General features: G+C 39.7%; 2 protein-coding genes across 2 annotated transcripts; one reads left to right on the top strand and one right to left on the bottom strand.

Annotated features, from left to right (window-relative positions):
• Positions 1 to 2376: 2376 nt before the first annotated feature.
• On the top strand, positions 2377 to 6834 carry IL18 (interleukin 18). Its single transcript, XM_009638407.2, has 5 exons — positions 2377 to 2557; positions 3532 to 3540; positions 4066 to 4203; positions 4841 to 4986; positions 5118 to 6834. Exons 1-5 carry the CDS (start codon positions 2491 to 2493, stop codon positions 5331 to 5333), a joined length of 576 nt encoding a protein of 191 aa, XP_009636702.1. The 5' UTR covers positions 2377 to 2490; the 3' UTR covers positions 5334 to 6834.
• A 735-nt stretch (positions 6835 to 7569) lies between these two features.
• On the bottom strand, positions 7570 to 13395 carry SDHD (succinate dehydrogenase complex subunit D). The gene is made up of 3 exons (XM_035893917.1): positions 12402 to 13395; positions 11220 to 11364; positions 7570 to 8248 (listed from the first exon to the last, which is right to left on the bottom strand). The coding sequence occupies exons 1-3, from the start codon at positions 12463 to 12465 to the stop codon at positions 8083 to 8085; spliced, it is 375 nt and encodes a 124-aa protein (XP_035749810.1). The 5' UTR covers positions 12466 to 13395; the 3' UTR covers positions 7570 to 8082.
• Positions 13396 to 13402: the final 7 nt, after the last annotated feature.

Consider the following 13402-nt stretch of genomic DNA (forward strand, 5'->3'; position numbering starts at 1 on the left):
CCCCCCGCATCTCCCTTTCTCCGCGGGGCAAGGCGGTACGCGCTGCCTCGAACAGTCGGCTGAAAGCTCCTTTTAGCTTCTGCTGTTCCTTTCAAGCGTGCTTGGTAAAAGATCTAACTAGCTTTTATCACGCATCGGGGGAAGAAGTGTGGTCGTTTGATGTCTGTTACCCGTTACACCAAGGGCCGCCACCTCCTTTGATCCTTTATCAATTAAGTCCTGTCTGTGCTTTCCCCTCTGCTTCAGAATAACAGGGTGGTTATTATTAAACTTCTTGGTTTACTTCGCTACTTATGAGGCTGTTTGGTGGTGCGGTACTTGGTTTCAAAAGCTGGGGTATGCATGTTTGGAAACAAAGATGCAGTCCTCTGCTATAAACCTGTGTGTCTCTTTTGCACAGACCAGCTAGAACTATAGTCCATACAAAAAACGGGATGAGAAAAAAATCACTCTCAAATATATTCCTCAAAGTGTTTTGCTAGAGGGACAAGGAAATCACTGTGATGCCCCAATCCCTAAGGTTGATGTGTGCGCTTATTTACTTAAGTTGGCATTGCTCAGTTATTTTGTATAGTAAGCCTTTCCAAGTAGTGAAAAAGAGCCTTGGAAGTAAGCCAAATGTTTTGACTGCACAATGCAATCACAGTGCAAGAGCCAGTTCTTCCCATTGTTCACCTAGCTTTAACACATTTATTACATTTATTATTTCTGTGGCTAGTGCAAGGCGAAAGAATGCCTTGACAGGAGTTGGTAGGTTTGAATGAAGCACTTCATGCTCTAGTCTACTTACAAAAAGTGACTTTGGTGTTTTTACATTCACTGTTGTTGGCTTTGTTTGTTTGATGCTGTCTGTTTAACACGTTTTTGTGCATTCTGCTGTGCCTGTCTCTTCCCATTTATTGTATTCAGAGGCTAGGCACATAGCTCCAGGCTGAAGGCTCCATACGGATGCTGGGCTCATAAAGGTTAGAGGCAGTGATGATGAATGTCACTGTGCACGTTACTTTGTGCATCTGGCCAAAAATTTTACACTAGTCACAAAGCCAAGCAAATCAGATCTTGCAGATAGTAAAGTAGCTAGTTGTTATTTTTGGCAAGTAAAATGCCTTTATTTCTAGAAACGTAGATAAAACAGGTAAGAACATTCATACACAGAAAGCGTTTTAGGAAAATGAACAAACCCCTTACTAAGATAGAGACCAAAGTGAAACAGGAAGGAAAATGAGAACCTGCATTTCACAGAAATAGTGGCATAGAAGAGGACATTTTAAAACTGTCTACCACCAGAGAAGAGAAAGAATGAAATTCTTTGCCACATCTTTCTTTGTCGTATTATAATTCCCTTTTTTCTTATTCTCACTTTTCTTTAAGGTAGGAGATGCTATTTTAATTTTGAAGAGGATATCATCATCAGTTTTAAAATAAAAATATTTTAGTGCTCATGTCTTAGATTATTCCTTCCGATGGCAACCATCCCAACAGCAGTAAAATGACGGAAACATTAGGCTTTGCAGTTCAAGTCCTAGCCAATTATTTTTCTGGAGTTCTTGGAGGGGGTTGTGTATTGACATTAGAAGTAGAATGCAGCTCTGGACTAGTTCTAAATTAACCCTGAAGTGTGTACAACAGGGGCTGGAACCTCTCAGCTGCAGAAGCTGTTTGGTCCTTAATGATTAGTTCAGTTTATTTTTTTTTTTTTTTTTTTTTTTTTTTTTGTAAAATGACTGTTGTTATTCCTAAGGGAAAGGTACCTTTTCTTCTTCACTTTTCTCTGTGCCACTCTTGAAAGAGAACAGCTGTGGAATCCAGCTCATCATTCAACCTGAGTTAAAATAAAGTTAAAACACCATAAGGAAATCACTGCTACTGCAAAATAAACTACATCCCAAATTCCAGCTCAAGAGGCAGAAGATACAGGTCTTACCAAAGGGCAGTCAAAGATGGACTAAGTTTGGGGTATTTTGGAAGTTCTGTCTTTTATAAGGGAAGCCAGAAAGGTCAGTCTGTGTAGACTTAATATAACCTTTATGGCTTAATAGCCAGTAACAGGGTGCTTAACCCAGTCTTAGTCACTTCCCTATTTGAGAATTAGAAAAGGAAAATCAAATTCTAGTAAGATAATTTTTGCAGGCCCAAGAGAAGAGAATTAATTTGATGAAGTATGTTCATGGAGCTACTAATTAGCATTCTCATAGAAAGAGAAAATGGTAATAAGTTGTTATTTATTCCTGTAAATCATGTAAGTCAATGAAAAGTTTTACAGAATAACAGAACTTGAAGGATGCCCTATGTTAAGTATTTATAAAAGGCAACAGAGGAGAAGATCAATTATTTTAAAAAGCAGGTTTTCATCAGATAGTGAAACCTGCCGGCCCTACTATAGTATTCTGCACTAGAAGAATAACCAGCCCAAGAACTCCCTTGCTTTATGGAGTAAGAAGCATTGTTCTTAACTCTGAATCCTCTCTGTGTGTTTTTGGCAGAGTGAAGATGAGTGGTGAAGAGATTCTTGTGTGTGCAGTACAACTTGGAAAAAATTTCTGCCTCTATTTTGCAGGTAATTACTACCCACTGCTGAAAGAGACACACTCTGTCTTATTTCTGCGTAGAAGATCAACAGCTAATACACAATTCAATACTTTCCTTGGGCTGGCATCCCTGGTCTTGTGGAATCCTGTTTTTCTTCCTCTCGTGTTACTTGAGCAATCCTCAAAGCAGTTACAACCCCCACCCACTTAGCAGAACGATAATTTTTAGATTATGGAGCCAGGGCGTTCACTGCGAAAAGTCTGAGCTTGAGACAGCTGTCCCAGTGTGTGAACAGCTCAGTACCATAGTATTGCTGAACACTTGAAGCATTTAATAACTGTTTTTGTTTGAGTACTGCTTAAAACCAACTCCCTTAGCAGTCTGATTTCACCTAATTTTTCCGTAAGCTTCAGTTTGAAGTAGTGTGAGCCAACTATCTGAGTCAGTGGAAGATTGCTTCATAAAATATATTCCCCTAAAGTACGCTCAGAAGAGTTGGAATACTGTGGGTTTGGACTTGGAATAACTGGATAACTTCCAACCTTATAGGATAGAATTAGTTAGAAAACAGTCTCTTCTTTAGAAGCAATTTGTAATGACTGTTTCTTGTCCATTTGCTCACTTAGAATAAAGGTGCTGATAAAAAAAAAATTGCATGCCATTTATTCCTTGGTTATAGGCTTAAACTCACATGAACTGCTCACCCTTAAGTAACCCTAAAACATTTTGCATGCCTCTCAGTTTGGTGGTAACTCCAGTTCTCAAATGACTGGCGGTTTCATCATTCTGTTGAGTTTGTTATGCTCACAAAACACACTCTGTAGTTAGAACAACTCAGCTTGGTGAGTTAGTGATGCTGGGGAGTACAACTGGAAATGCGTAGGTGGCTGGCTGGCTTCCAATCTTGCAGAACAAAACTGGGTAGAAAGTGGTTTCTTTTCTAGGGGCAGAGCTTAACATTGTTTTTTCTTTCCTTTTTTTCATTGCTCACTTGGAACCAAGACGATGATGGTAAGCTGAAAGCTCATCATTTATTGACTTCATTATCAATTTTACCTGAACTAACCTGCTCATGCTTACTAACCCACAAATGCTTTGTGTGCCTTAGAGAATCAGTTTTCAAACTGGTAACAGCTACTGTAAAAGAAAGCTACAGCTCACCTCCTTCTGAAGTTGACGTTGCTTTATTTCCTCCTAAGGTACAGGGTGGTGGCTTCCCTAACAGAAGGACCTTTAAATGCAATTTTAATTGTTAGGCAAAAGAGAGAACTGTTGCTTCTGAACTCTCATTAACAGATACAGTAGCTTCTCCTGCTTATATATACAGACTACTGTATTTGGGGAAATCCCTGTCTTGCTTGGGTTGCTACAAGACAGAGGTGGAAAGAATGACATGTCCTCCATTTTGTTTGCGATTGCCATTCTAAGAACTTATTTCACCTGGTATTCTTAATGACAAGATTAAGCCTGTAGCAAACAGTTAAGATCTGAGATTACAGCTAAAATATTGACCCTCTTTGCTTAATATTTCTATAGGGCTGGAATGTGATGCCTTTTGTAAGGAAAAAATTCTCCACCGAGTCCTTCGAAATGTAAATAGCCAGCTGCTTGTGGTTCGACCAGATTTAAACATGGCAGCTTTTGAAGATGTGACAGATCAGGAGATGAAATCTGGTACCTCATTTTTCAAATGTATACTATAACCATTACACCGTTTCTTTATTCTAGATGTGCTTTTGTTCTTTGTAATCACCGACTCTAAACGATAAGACAGAGAGTAAAGACTTTAGCTTAATTCTTACAAATTAAGTTTAACTGAGAGATTAAATTTTGCGTCTTGTGCATTGGTAATGGATTAGATTCCTGGATTAGTGTTTAGCACTAAAAGATCTTACTTTTTTTCTTACAGGCATAGTTAACAATGGTTTTGGCTTTTTGGGGGGGGGCGCTCTGCAATTAATTCAGAACTATGTTTGTTGAACATATTTATTTACAGACCGCATATATGCAGATATAATCTGATTTACAGATGACTATTTACAAATCCAATTCTCACTTTATGCATGCATGTAAAAGGATTTGAACATTCTGCCCATACTAACTGCTAACTTCACATGCTTTCTTGCAAATTCAAAATCTTGGTTATTTGAATGATTGCAGACGTCAAATATGTGCTACCAGTAGTCACAAAAATCAGAGTCCTGGCTCTCCTGTCAGGAAAAGTTGACAGTGAAAAGGTAAGACATCATGTGGTTAAGTTGTTGCAGCTCTCTCCTGAGCCAACTACTAATAATAACCTATTTATATTTAGGCAATGGAATGCACTTCAACATTCACTATTACAAAACTACCACACCTCTAGCAGGGATGCCTGTTGCATTCAGCGTCCAGGTAGAAGATAAAAGTTATTACATGTGTTGCGAGAAAGAATGTGGAAAAATGATAGTTCGATTTAGGGTAAGTACCTGCTTTCCATACCTTATGTATATGTAAGCAGCAGGCAAAATAAAGAATTCAAACGTGCGAGCTGAAACAAAGCTGCTCAGGTCTTGAGCTGGGACTAACCCCATTTCCTTTTTCTTCTTCAGGAGGGAGAAGTTCCCAAAGAAATTCCTGGTGAAAGTAATGTAATCTTTTTCAAAAAGACATTTACATCTTGTAGCTCCAGAGCATTCAAGTTTGAATACTCACTAGAACGAGGAATGTTCTTGGCCTTTGAGGAAGAAGGCTGCTTAAGAAAATTAATTCTAAAGAAACTGTCAAGAGAAGATGAAGTGGATGAAACCACGAAGATAAGTTTCTGACTTCAGTCAGAATCTATGATGTACTTCAACAGTTTTAAAATACATTTTGGCTTTTTATAAAAGAAACCTTATTCTTTCTTTGTCTAATGCAAGTCAGTTTTATGTTTTCAGCTACTATATGTCACCACAAAAACTAGCATCTTACAAAGGGAAATAAATTAAAATTCTTGGCAAAAAGCAGCAGAAGAATGTATTCCAGTCAGATAGAAGGGAAGATAATTGCACAATGATGAAACACAAATTTGCATACCTATGTAGTCTGGTATAGTTTGATCCCTAAAGTCTTTATTGCCTGCTCATCAAACAACTTTTGAATTAGGTGTCTCATAGATGAAGTAGATCTATTTTGGGGAGGGAGAGAAAAACGCTTAAAATAACAGATTTCATAAACAGATGATGCACCTGTCCAATAAACACTTTGAGATTACTTTTTTGCATTAAGATTATCTTAATCTCAGTTACACAGTGACATTCTCACCTTGAGCTGAAGTAGAAACAAAAGACGATTTTTAACTTACTGGAAATCTTTGCTTTGAATGAACAACTGAAGTTCTAGTAAAGCTGTTTGTCCTCAGAGGGCCCAAGCAAAAAATGAATTATGCTTTTATGTAAAGGTTTAAAAAAGTTAACAGTAAATTGTAGGTTAGAGATGAAACGCAACACATTTGTCCTAGCAATTTGGAACAAATGTAGATATGTCTGGCTCCCATAACGACCATACTCTGTAGGTGAAAACACAGCATACAGTCAGGTCAGGCTGTGAACTCCATTTCACATTCAGAGCTGAGCAAGCACTGGATTTCACCAAGGCCAAAATTAATGTAATGCATTCTGAATATTGAGGAAAATAATACAGCATATATTATTATTATTATTATTTTCTTCTACATACAAGTGTTGGTTTTCCTCTTCTGTTCCAACTCCAGGAAGTGATAACCTGAACATTGGTTGCAGCTGGGGTCCTGGGTCTTCAACTTGTCAGGCAGAGGAACTGGTACAATTGTCATACCCCATACAGGCAGAAGTAATCAGAGAAAACAGGAAAGCCTCTTACCTGTCATGAAATGGAGGAAAACCCTCAAACTTGCAGAAGTGATAAGCCTCAACACTCATTTTGGTAAAACCCAAACCAAATTATAATTTCAGGGGCTTTAAAAGAGCACAGAGTCATGAAACTGCTGGGATAACCCCTGACTGTCTCCGCTTTTCATGTTCTGCTGCCCCTGCCATTTCACGTATCTAGCTGCTACAGGAGCACCTAGAGGCAGTAAGAAACCAGTAATTTAGAATCAGGTACAGCCACCACTGAGTGCACTATCACTTAGGAAGAATTTGCTGGGGGGGCTTCTTCACTATGACAAAAATAACGACTGTTACATTGATATCTAAATCGGACCACATCAGACAAAAGCAACCATCTCATTTCTGACCACAAGATTAACAAAACAGAAGTGGCCTGCTACGTGGTATTTCCCATGGTTATGTGAATAAGTAAATAAATAAAAATTCCAATCCAGATTTTTAAAAAAATGAAAGATGATCAGAAAGTCTTGTAGAATTCAAACAGCAACTTATTCTGTTTATTGCATAATCAGACTGAGGGTAACATACAATTCTCTTCCTCTTACTATCAACAGTACCACAGAAGTACCATTAGAATGTGGAAGCAGTTAACCACTCCTTACTACTATGAAACTCAGACAACCAGAACCTCCTTTCCCCCCCTCAAATGCTCTAAAACCTAAAGCCATAGAAAAGAATGTTGCCCCGGTCTCATGTCAAGCCATGTCAGAAAGGGTAGGTGTGTTGTCTTTTCAGTCACACAGGAAAACGTGCACCAGTATTTATTCAGAAAACAAGCCAAAAACAGATGTTGCAGATGAACATACAGGTACCAGGGAAACTAAGAAAGCCATATACCATGTATGGCTCCTAAAATTAATCTGCAAAAGCCTTTTCCTCCAAGTCAATTATTGCTGTATTTTCTAACGGACCTTACTCTTGTACTCAGTTAAGGCTAAGTCACCTCTTTAAGTATTAAGGACAATACATATTCATAAAAATATTTTTTGTTTTATAGAACTAAATGAAGCAATGCAGAGTAACAGTATAAACAGTAACATAACAGTATGAGTTAGTATTTGAATTTGATTTTAGAAAATAAAAACTATCTGCAGAGAAAATATTTTAAGTAACCCAAAAGTAGTAAAAACCATTCAGAAGCACACACATACAATTTCTGTAAATTCTTTATTGTATGGATTAAGAAAAAAGTATTCCCTTTTCTGCATTAACTCTCAGGGTCCAATGAGTTACAGGGTGTGCTTACATACAGTTCAGTTGTTGTGATGTCAGAACTAACAGTTCAATTTTCCGCAAGTCAAGTTTGTTTTACAAAATAGGAAACCAACAGTTATTTCAGAAAAACACTCATTAAAGCTGTCATTACAAGGAAAGTTACCTTCAGTCAGTCTGTCGTTGATGTAATTACTTCCTCCCAGTTTACAGCGCAGCTTAAATCAACACACTCTCAGCTGGACATTATCCACTTTAAATCTACTTTCTCTTTTCTAACATTTTTACTGCTGTTGGATATTAATTTCTAGAAGGCTAGCTCTGAACTCGCTGCAATGCGTACATACTATGGACCCTTGGTTATTCATCTGTTTTCAATTAAACACATCGGTAAAAATATGATGAAGCAGAGGCAGCAGCGAACAATCGTGTTTGTCAGGGCCTAAGTCGCATCTTAGAGGCTCCACAGCATGGCAACAGCCTTGCAGATACCAACATCATAGTAATTGAAGTAGCAGAGGCCAGCAAAGGTAACGGCCGACAGTACATACAGACCTGTATTGGCCAGTTTAATGGGTATATCTCCATGGACGTAGTCAGTTATAACCTGTCCAAGACCCCTACAGAATAAGAGGGAGAAAAAGGATTAAATCAGGGAAGGGCATTCCTTACTGAAATCCACCCAGTTTATGTGAGCATTCTACTAAGATGGCTCAAACACATACTTTTTTTTTACCCTCTATCATCAACCTTTCCTAAAAAATGCCCAGTTCCCACTCAAAAAGAAGATGCATCTATATAAGAACAAAACAGAACCACATTCCACATATTCTATTAAAAAATATACATATTGGCTCAGAGTTTTCTTAATAGTACTGAGGAAACAAAGTGTTGAGCACAGCTCTTTGAAACAATAGAATCTGTAGAATCTGCCTCCAAGAAACAGTGGGCAGCTTAACTGACTTCCAAGGACTGAAGAAAAGTAACAAAGGAAACATCCTTCCTGCTTGAACAGAAAGGTGTGTGGCTCTGGGACCAGCCACTGTCACAAATGCACAATAGACTCCACGATGTGTATTTAGATTAGAAAATAGTGGCAACCAAAAAATGGCATACTCTGGGGTGTTTTTTCTACACCTGTCAGGCTAGAAGCAAACTCCTGTCTAGATTTAAACTATCCAGCAAGAGTAAGACAGAGGATGCTATTAAACTAGTGTGGTAGTTCTCTTCCCGAAAGTACAATTGTATTTGCTTTCTGCACTGACAGATGTCAACTTGGTAGAAAAGAGAACCATACTTAATGCAACAATTTCCTTCCTAGGATTTTGCCTTAGTCTAGCCTGAAGCTGAAGGACCTGTGTCCCACAAATTAAGACACACTAGTGACCTAGCAAGGCTCAAAGTACTGCAGCAGGCACCACTGCAAGCAAACACTGAGCTCACTTTCACTTAGATGGGGTGCTAATATCATAAAGATGTCAAAAGCGAGAAAAGGGGTGCAAGGAACCCCTGGATACACAGAAGAGAAGCAGAACATGGAAGCAGACTGAAAGGCAACTACTCTCAAACTATTACAGCTATTTTTTGCAACTGGACAGTGGAATAAGGTCAGGAGTGCAAGCAGCACTTACCCACACTTTGAGCCTTCCAAAGTGCAGATAAATATGGCATACTCAGCTTGGGAATCACAGGCTGCCCTCCAACTGTAGTGCCTGGTAAGGGATTTTCATAAGATCTTTTCTTTGCATGGCACAATAAGACTGAGTCACACTAAGACTTCCCAGAAAAATGGGTGTGTGACTTTACAACACACTAATCAGTTCACATGAAGTCCTCATGGGAAAAGACCAGTGGCCCTGAGAACAAGGAAGGGAATTTGTGAGAAATAGCTGATGTGTGGTACACGCATAATCTAGCTCACAACACAGCAGCTTCACCGGGCAGAGAAATCTTTATTGCATGCCAGAAAAAATTGTACAAGACAAACATGGCTTCAGGTATCTTGAGTAAGTCTATTAACAGATTAGTGACTGGGCCATAACCACCTAAATATCTGAAGTGCTATTTCCCACATATTTTAGGGCAAGATTTCCTAAGGAAAAACGCAGCAAAAGGTGAGTGAAAAGCCCTCAAAAACATACGCAATATTCCTTTGCAGTTACTGATCAGCTACTAGAGGGATTATCTGAGCTGTTACGTCAATCAAATTAATGTTTATGGCAAGCAAATGATCTTTTTTTCTTTTGAAGATATTCTAGCACTGAATGCCTATGAAAGTACAAGAGGAGAATTTTTCTACCTAAGAACACCTTTAGGTTTTTAAGACAATGTTTTGTGATGTAAGAGTTTAATATTGGAGAAACTTTCCAGCTAAAGAGAGAACAAAAAACCCACACAAGTGGGGGAGGAATTCATTCTGACCTAAGTTGCCAGCAGAGCTGCATGCAAGCAGCAAGACATTTTTCTCACAGGGGAAGTCTGTTTATGGAAAAGGGATTTCTAGTACAAACAGTCCTGACACTTCTATCAGCAAGACACATTCACTAAAGAATCAAATGTATGTGCATCGACACAAAATGTTGTCCAGAGAACCCATTTCAACACATCAACCTGCAACAATCTGTTCCATTGCCTGGAATTTCCCCACATGGTCACATCTAGTAAGGCGCCAACATGTGCATACCAAACAACTAAATGCTCCAAAGGCAGGCAAACTTAGCTTTATGTATTTTACATTTGAAAGAGCTCTGCCAAGTATGTTCAAGGATGAGACACATTTCAGATTAATTCTGTACTAGATTTGAGGGCTTTGGCAGGAAGGTTCCAGTCACACTGAGGAAAGTGCAAGAATCCCTTGTACAACTTTGTAAGGGCAAAACTGAGATTTAAGAAAACCTGGCATCCCAAAGTACCATGATGTTGCTTATCTGCTTTATCCCTCTGACAAGGAATTATAGACGGGTATCACCTCAAGAATGTAAATACTGCCAGTTAGGCCAACCATACAGCTGGATGCACTCCTAACTAGACTCATCTAGCCTACTCACATTAAAGAGCACAACAGAAGTAAACTTAAGAACACCACCACAAGCAAGCATCCATTTCCCAGGAATCAAGAAAATAAAGATCAAGGTCTCAGCTTCTTTAGTGGAATATTTGCTATGTACTCTTTATTATGCAGAATCTCATCACCACTGAGATGTACAAAGCCAGCCCACAGCACAGAACCTTAGAACAACTTGTTTTATATAGATCTGTCCTGTTTCTGTTCCCTCTGTTCACACGACACTGATTCTTCTGCAAGATAAAAACATCCAAGATTCTACACAGCCAGTGGCAAGGAAGACCTCCTAAGGTAAGACACTGTTTAAAAGAACACTAGAGAATGTTTACGGATTCTTTAATAGTAATATGTACCCTGCCTTCTGACTGAAAGAACAGGGTGAGAAAGGAAGACCAAGGTTCAACTAGTCTTGCCAAAGATCAGGACTGTCATAAGTTGGAGAGTAAGACCAGATTTAAGACCAAAGGCTTGGAGTCATCTTGACTATCAGACTTTACTCTTAATTCTGAGGGACCTATTGTGCTTACCAGTGGCCATGGAGAGTGAGGGCTGCAGCCAGTGAATAGTCCATGGCTGGTCCAGGATACAGGTAGGCTGCAGGAAGGAGACCCAGCAAGAGGACACTGACAGCTCGCTCACCTGTCCAGTGCAAAGATGCAGCCTTGGAACTGCCTGCAAGGAGAAGTATTTTTCAGTGCAAAGTTCCTGTTCGAAGTGCTGTAACCTTAAAAACAGATACCTCATCCTGATCAGCACCACACAATTATGTGTTTCCTCCGACATGATTACTAAGTTTTCGTCCAAGCAAAACCTAGCTGCCTTTGAATTACTGCTACAGAATATGCATCTATTTTACAATGTCTAAAAGGTTAATTTTAGATACTCCTCTCTTTGCTGCTGCTAAGAAAGAGAAGCCTCATTTACTATAAAAGAATAGAAACTCAACAGGCAAAGTCAAAACAAACTCCAGTCCTGCTTGCACAGGACTAAGGTCCCAGTCAACCATCACAGGAAAGAAGTATCTCCGATGACAAAGCCTATTTGTCTAGTGATTTTCCTGACTGTTACATACTATTTACTACTCCCACCTTTTGAGATACGGCTTTGAGATCCGGATGGACACAACTACAAGTTCCAGGGAATGGCCCATCACGATACACAACTTTGTGCACAGTTCTGCCCAGGAACCGATATTGCTGTTTTTAACTGTAAACAGCAGATTAAACTTTTGGGACCGTCACAGTGATATATGGCCTAGAAGCGGCCTGAAGGCCAAAAGATTTCAGTCCTCCAGTGATACTCAGCTGGGTACAATTTGAATCATGTAACAGATGACTCTAGAAATAGAAATACCAGTTAGGGAGCTCTGTAACCAACCCTTATGTTTTAGAAGCATGCAAATTCTATTAGGGAAGAAAAAAACCCCAAAAAACATATAGAAGGTTCTGGAGCAAACCAAAACCCTAACAACACAAGCAATACTTTGAACCAGAATGTCAGCATCAGCCCAGGATAAAAACATCAAGAATTGACTCTATGAAATTGCCTTTATAATGCAATACCCCCAAAATGCTTCCTAACACACAGATATTACCCACCCATCTAAGCCAAAACACAAATGTTTTCCTTCATTTTTGCAAGGAGAAAGAAATTCAGAAGAGTGCCGAGATAAGGAAAGTAAAGGACCTGGAGTAAAACATGGAAGAGACCTAGGCTGTGGACTAATAAGCTGTCCCTGTAGAACTCCACGGCCAAGAACGCGTCACAGTGCATGCATGAAATCTGTTGTTAGTATGAAGTCCAGAATAGAAAGGAAGGAAATGGCACAGCTGTGTTTAAGCCAATTTCTTTTACAAGTGTTTCATCATCCCTTCCCCTTTTAAATTGCATTGCAACGGCAGCAAAACACCCTTAACCTCCGGTCACAACATTTCTCATACTTAATTCCGCAACTGACAGACCAGAACTTGGTCTTGGCTTGATTCTTTCATGACCTCTGCGTAGTCTTACCACATGGAGAGAGGAAAAAAAAAAAAAATAAAAAAAATCTAAGAAATACTCTCTGCCTGCAGATCAGATTTCTCAGATTAACCTCAGTGAATCAGACTGTTCAAGGAAGAAGTCACAATTGTATTGATACCGAACCATAAGAAACGTCAAATCTTTCTGATTTCTTTTAAAATCTTTCAACCTTTTTCCTCATCAAAAAAAATCAGCACCTTTGTTAGTTACCGGAGATTTACTTTTTTAACATTCAGTTAATATCCCCTATTGAAAGACTTGCAGCATTCACAAGCTTGCTACCCACACTGCAAACGCCAGTTTCCAACTCAAGCAGCCTAAGGCACAGACACCTTGTTTTAAATCAGACCCGGGCAGAGCGCCAGTATCAGTTCAAAATAGTACCGCCACAGGTGATGCTAAGAGATTGCAGGGACATCAGTAACCCCATCTCACCCAGGAACAACGTCCGTGTTTTCTGCCCCTGCATGCTCACAGCTGCCTTTTAAAATCCCCAACCTGTCTCTCAACGTCGGCAGCCCTGACCGGGCACGGGTGTAACGGGCACACGAAGCACACGCCGTTTGCCTAGGGACTGCAGAAATCGCTCGGGGGACGGCTCAGCGCCGGCTGACAAACCTGGTGCCGGCCACGGGGAAGACGAGACCCACACCCCCCACCCCAGCCCCCCGCAGCCGGCGGGGGCTGC

This window comes from Egretta garzetta, unplaced genomic scaffold, assembly GCF_000687185.1.
Source record: "Egretta garzetta isolate BGI_Z169 unplaced genomic scaffold, ASM68718v1 scaffold365, whole genome shotgun sequence".
NCBI classification, from domain to species: domain Eukaryota; kingdom Metazoa; phylum Chordata; class Aves; order Pelecaniformes; family Ardeidae; genus Egretta; species Egretta garzetta.